The 6,814-nt window shown below is 38.6% G+C and overlaps 1 protein-coding gene across 1 annotated transcript; it reads right to left on the bottom strand.

Annotated features, from left to right (window-relative positions):
- Positions 1–4,755: 4,755 nt before the first annotated feature.
- LOC102204052 (beta-1,3-galactosyltransferase 1-like) lies at positions 4,756–5,877 on the bottom strand. The gene has a single exon (XM_005747209.1). The coding sequence runs from the start codon at positions 5,875–5,877 to the stop codon at positions 4,756–4,758; it is 1,122 nt and encodes a 373-aa protein (XP_005747266.1).
- Between the last annotated feature and the right edge of the window lie 937 nt (positions 5,878–6,814).

A 6,814-nucleotide genomic window follows, 5' to 3' on the forward strand; every position in this document is an offset into this window, starting at 1 on the left:
CTTATTCAAATTCAGTTTCTGATGGCACAGATTTCTGCCCATAGTATCAGTATGTGGTTTTTTTTCCACTCTACCTGAACGTGGTTTTGGATTAGTCGCAACAAAATCACTCGTCTGTGACGAGGGACTTGTTGTAGCGAGTATGTTTTCCGCATTCATCGGGAGAAGTGGTAAGGGCGTGTCCAGCTGGTGATAGAATTTTGTAGGCTGGACTGTCCCATTTCACAAGCCTCCCACTTCCAGCCTTAGCTGTCTTTGAGTACGCGGCCCTTGTAGACCGTTAAGGCTGCAGACCCTGAATTGGGATACAGCCCTATTGCAGCATAAATAAGGGGGATTCAGAGTCACCTGATCCAGCCCTAACTAATATGCTTTAGCAAAAAGGATGGTTTTAAGCCTAATCTTAAAAGTAGAGATAGTGTCTGTCTCCTGAATCCAAACTGGAAGCTGGTTCCATTGACGAGGGGCACACAAACTGAAGGCTCCTAACTGAAGGCCTGAGAACTGAAGGTTCTAGGAACAACAAGTAAGCCCACAGTGTGAGAGTGAAGTGCTTTAATAGGGTGATGTTGTACTACAAGGTCATTAAGATAAGATGGGGCCTGATTATTTATTACCTTGTATGTGAGGAGCATGATTATGAATTCAATTCTGGATTCAGCCGGGAGCCAATGAAGGAAACACAATACAGGAGAAATATGCTCTCTCTTTCTAGTCCCTGTCAGTAACTCTTGCTGCAGCATTTTGGATTAACTGAAGGCTTTTCAGGGGGTTTTAAGGACATCCTGATAATAATGAATTACAGTAGTTCAGCCTGGAAGTAATAAATGCATGAACTAGTTTTTCAGCGTCACTCTGAGAAAGGATATCTCTAATCTAATCTGCACTATATCAAGCAGGACAAGCACAGAGATGAGTCCACTGTCAGAGGCCATAAGAAGATCATTTGTAACCTTCACTAAAGCTGTTTTTGTGCTGTGATGAGCTCTGAAACCTGACTTAAACTCTTTAAATAAGCCATTTCCCTGCAGATGATCTGTTAGCTGTTTGACAACTACTCTTTCAAGAATTTTGGATGTGAAAGGAAGGTTGGAGATTGTCCTATTATTAGTTAAGACAGCTGGGTTCTGTCATGTAATAAATATATTCTTAGGACCAAAATAACACCTATATGAGACACATTTTTAAATTCTAATGTTAGAGTTTCTTCAACTGGTTTTTGGGGTTGTGCAGGGCTCTCTCTTCCAGAAGATGATTGAATAAAGAAATATAAATGTTTTGACCACTCTGAGTCGGGTTTTCTCTGTTCTATCATGGTGATCAAAGAATCGGGTTTTAATAGTCCAGAGATGGGGTTTTTTAAAGAAATGGTTTAACTACTGCCAGCTTGAAGGCCTGCAGTACATAGCTGATTATTAGAGATAGCTTGATCATATTTAAGATTGAACCATCAATCAACGGCAGGACTTTTTTGAGCAGTTTTGTAGGAGTGGGGTCTAAATCATTCTAAGTCCACAAATCTGTTGCACGGCAAAGGATGAAAGTAGAAAAGTCTGGAAATCTGTGCTGTGTTGATTACGCATGCAAACTTGTAAATGAAAGAACAAGAAGTACTGGTTATCTAATCAAGTTAAGTCAATGTTGTAATCTCAGGTTTTACCCCATGGAAGTAGTGTTGGCTCATTGTAAAAATGCCTTCCCTAACGTTTTGGTGAAATGTGTTATATATTTATCCAATAAAAAATATACTCAGGAGAAAAGCAGAGTTCAGTGAAACAGAGTTTACTGAGTCGACTGTTTTACTACAGAGAGTAGAATCTTTTCTTCCATTGGCCCAGGGTTACAATGACCTATTTGGCAAAATACAAGCAGACAAAGACAAAAACAAAGAAATGGCCTTACAGAAAGAGGGGAAAGAAAGAAAAGTCCACAAAGCAGAGTGTGGTGACAGGGTGTGGCTTGCGGCTCAACTGCAGGGGAGAGGTGAAGCAGAGGGTTCAGGGTTGGAGTCAGGAGAGTCTGGCTGACACAGCTGCAAGTCATCACTCCCAATTTGATCTTAATAGAATGGTGGGACCTGTGACGTTGAGCAAAAATAGGAAGGAGAGCAGAGGAGATGGATGAAAAATCTGTGTGTGAAACACTGTGAAAACTGTCTGTACATAGTTGACCTGTAAGTTCGAAGCAGTGTCGTGGTCCCCCAATAACCACTGATACATAATGAAGCAGAGAGAAAAGGCTTGGCTCCATGGTGAGCCCCTGCAATGATTAAATGTTCCCTTGATCTCTCTCTCATCTCTAAAACGCTTTGCCAGGCCCCTTACACGGGACCATTTTCCCTTGGGAGACCCTACGAAAGAGCAAATCTTCTGTTTTTATTTTAAAAGTTAAATTTAACATGCATGTACATTACAGAATACCACTCCCATTCCCCCAACTTAGTTTGCTGGAAGCTGATAATCAAAAGTACAAGGTCCTTGTCAGTGGTTGTGAAAACTTGTATTAACTTAACTGTATCCTGCTGTGTGCTACATATGAGAAAATACACCTCCGTGTATTTTTCTGAGCCAATTCTCACAGCTGTTTCTGGATTTCATCTGTGGAAACGTCTAAGGAGAACAAGGTAACCACAACTGTAATATTGTATGACCTGCTGCCACTAAGTTACAAGGTTAACTTACTGTGGGTGTCTGTAGATAACATTGCCATATTAATCAATTAAGTCTTGTTCTATTTAAAATGAAAAGAGATATTTTTAACAGCTGTTGGCAAATTTTACAAAAACATAACTGAGTTCCAGATGAAAGGTAAGTGGATGATGAAAGAGCCATGAAAGTACACACATACATGTAAAAAAAAATACACATAACAGACACATTTCCTAAAACTTAGCTGTATCAGCTATTTATTGCACACACAAATCAGTCGACATACAGGTTCAACTCGTTCCATTTCATCCCATTGTTTAATTGTGGCGTACAAAATAGCCACAAAGTGTCTGCATTTAACCTTTCCAAGATTTTCACTGTTACACACTTCACATGTCAGAATTGGAAATGTAAATAAGAAGATCTATTCAGTACCTTCATGTACAGCTTTACTTTAAAATACATTAAGCAAAAAAATAAAATACATTAAGCAGTTATTGGTCACGCATGCATAATGTAGACAGATATTCAGAAGAGCCTAATGTAATAGTCAGCAGTTGTAAATATTTGTCTAACTCAGGGGTGGGCAACTCCAGGCCTCGAGGGCCGGTGTTCCTGCAGGTTTTAGATGTGTCCTTGAACCAACACAGCTGATTTAAATGGCTAAATTAGCTCCTCAACATGTCCTGCAGTTCTCCAGAGGCCTGGTAATGAACTAATGATGTGATTCAGGTGTGTTGACCCAAGGTGAGATCTAAAACCTGCAGGACACAGCCCTGGTCTAAGTGGTAATAACAGAAAAAACCCTGTTTTCATAGAAGTTACTTTAAACTAATATTGCCCTGTAACCTTTAAAAATAATAATAATAATAAAACCATATTTACACATGGAATGTATTCATAATGTACCTGTTAAAGTTATATTCTAATTATATATTATAATTCAATAAAAATACTTTTGACAAAAAAAATTGTATCTACTGTACAGAACCACAAGCGGTCTTTAGCCCAGGTGCAAAAAACATTTCAAAACATCCAAGGTAAGTGTAGGCAGCACTTGTTTTTTAATGTTTTATCATATTCGTATCACTAAATATCCAAAAGTTCATAAAAATGTAAGTGGAGTTTCTGACAGTTTATTTATTAAACATAAAACAAAACCTTTAAAACAAAAACTCTAGATATGTCAGTGGTGACCTGGTTGATATTAGCCTGTCTTTTAGTGCAAGAAACATTCAGACAGGCGTTAAAAAAGGGGGATTTTTGGAAGACATCACTTCCTCTATATATACAGTATGGTAAGTAAAGATGAGGCCTAGAACATGAACAGAAGGAGTAAAGCAAGAAGAACATCCTTCAAGCCTTAAACTATTTTCTACACACATCAACAGAAATCTCATGTTTGAAATAATTTTCTACACTAAAGTTTAAAAAGTAATTAAAAATTAGGGCCACAGGGATAAATATATTTCACTCCCTATGTTATGTATATTCCCATAATTGATGCATGGGTACCGTTTGATAGGACATATGCAACAGACGTCAAAGATAGAGGTTGTTTATAATGTTATTCATGCACCTTGGAAAATTCTCAACTTCTTAATCGCAGTGAGAAATAAATTCTATCATACACTGACCTGTTGCAAAATATCCATTTAATACACTGTAAGGTCAATATGCTTAAGGATATCTGTTTCTGTGTACCTTGCATTTCCCAGAAACTGTGAACACAGAGAGGACTGTAACTTGAGAACACAGTCAGGGATCATGTTTTGTAGTGTTAAGAACGGGTGTGACTGCACGTTTTGTAGTGTTAAGAATGGGTGTGACTGCACGTTTTCACTTTGACAGTTTTTAAACTTAATTAACAAAGACTCAGATATGTAAAATGTCACTCTTTAAATAATAAACTACATAAACTGTGTAGTTTAAATATACAGTGGAACAATACTAGTTCAGTTTCAATAAAATTTGAGATTAGGGGATTTTACATGAGTATCATAATAGCCTATATGTCAATATAAAAATACATATTTTTTTAAAGAGTCATGGAAAGTCTGCCCTGTTGTTTCATGTTGCATTTTTATTTTATTTTTTCAGTTTATGGTTAGCAGTATGGGCCTGGGTTTTTAAAGTCATTCCAAATCTGCTCACGGTTAGTGTTTGGATCAGTTGTGGTGGCTACTATCCTGGAGAAGGCACATCGATTATATGGCAAAGGAATTACATGGAAGTAACCCCAGTTTGGGGGGTCAGTGGGAGGAATGCCCAGGTGCTGCATTAACAACCCTAAATACACATCCTCAATGTAAACTGCTTTAACATGTCTGGATGCCTCAACGAGCTTTTTTGGGAGGTCTAAAGACAAAATGTAGCCCAGGCCCAGAGCATAGCGGGGGTACTGTGGCGGAGCATAAATGTCATGAGGTAGGTACCACTTAGAGCTTGGATTTCGCAGTACTGTACCACCACTTGCCACAAGCCCAGTCATATAGTTTGCTTTTTGAGCATTCAAGAGCATACTGACAAGATTATGTACATTCAGAAACATGTCTGAATCAATCTTCATAGCATAAGAGGGGCTGGAGCAGTGTGCAGTTAGCCACTCCAGCATCACCATGGTCTTAATGGTGAGATTCTTGTAGCAGTCCACAAAGTTGCTCTGGATCAGGTCGTGATGCTCTTTGCTCTCCTGAAGTACTTGCTGTTGGACCTGCTCCACCTCCTCCCCGGTGTGCAGCCCCAGTAAAAAGAACAGCCTCACCACTTTGTCCTGGACAAGACTTTCACTCCCCCAGGTTTTGCGGATGATGTCACGGTGTTGCCTATTGTTTGGGGCCACAGGAACGATCAGAACCACAAATGGGTTCTCCTGTTCACATTTCTGTGGCTCATTTATGATGTACTGGTAGTCATGGGGGTATTCAACTAAATATGGTCCAGGAGACACGTAAGGAACAGGTGTTGGTGGTACAGTTGTATTTTGAGAAGTGGAGTTGTCATTAGTTGTAGTGTTTAGTGAGGATATGTTTAGTCTCTGACCACTGAAGAAATTCAACAAATTTGCTGATTGATTTTGCATCCACTTTTTTGGGTTTCCATCTGGTATTATTGTATTTCTGTTGTAAATCAGGAACAGACCTGCAAATACCAGAATAAAGACGAAATACTTGTTCCGGGAAAACTTGCACCACCTCCCATCCTCTGCTGGTTTCACACCTTCCACCATTTCTTGGCTAAGAGGAGAGATAAGGTATTGAGATATCTTTCTGTCAGTGGTTTTGCTTTCAAACAATTCAATTCATCCAATTATTAAATGCAAGTTATTAGAGTGCCATTACCTCACACGGGCTGTTTTATCAGTTTAATGATCCCTCAGGATCCCTCAGAATCATTAAATGGATAAAACCTTAAAGTAATGTTTTAGCTTCATATTTATTCAAATTTTCTATAGAAATATCTCTCAACTAGTGACCGTTTGCTTTCCTACTCCCTTATTTGAGAGACAAAAATGCATTTAAAAAGGTTACATACCTTCATTGGATGTTAACATTCAGTTTTCTAAAAATGTAAGCTTTTCCCCTTGTCCAGTTATACAAAGAAAAAACTGAGGAGATGTTGTTTCGCTGAAAAATTCATGTCAACGCTGGCATTTTGTTTCACAGGGACAGACTAGAGGAGACACCAAGCAGTGTTAAAGCTTTCCAGGGATTAACAGCCCATCCTATGACTGTTCTAAGGCTGAGCGAGTAACCATGGCATTGTGTGACGTCTCTTACCTGTGAGGCAGCCACACCTTTTTTTCTCCACACCTTTGTTTTGCCTGCGAAAGACTCCTCCTAACCGTCCTAAGGCTTCGTGAATACCTGTTTGCCTTTTCTGATCTTGAGTCTAACTAAATTACACATGTGTACAAAAATATATATATTTCCAATTTTGTGATACATATAAATATCAACTTTTTTGACTGAAAGTTGCTGTACACTCAGAAAAATTATGGTTCTTAAATGGTTCTTCAGATGTCTTCATGGTTCTTTAAAGAACCATCATACGTCAAAGAACCTTTTTATTTTGTGGATGGTTCTTCAGCTATTACAAATGGTTCTTTAAAGAACAAAAGGTTCTTCATCCTTAGCAATCTAAGTTTGATGGTGTAAATGGCATAA

The sequence above is a fragment of the Pundamilia nyererei genome, unplaced genomic scaffold (assembly GCF_000239375.1).
Source record: "Pundamilia nyererei isolate P.nyererei 1_Seehausen unplaced genomic scaffold, PunNye1.0 scaffold00190, whole genome shotgun sequence".
Classification (NCBI taxonomy): Eukaryota; Metazoa; Chordata; class Actinopteri; order Cichliformes; family Cichlidae; genus Pundamilia; species Pundamilia nyererei.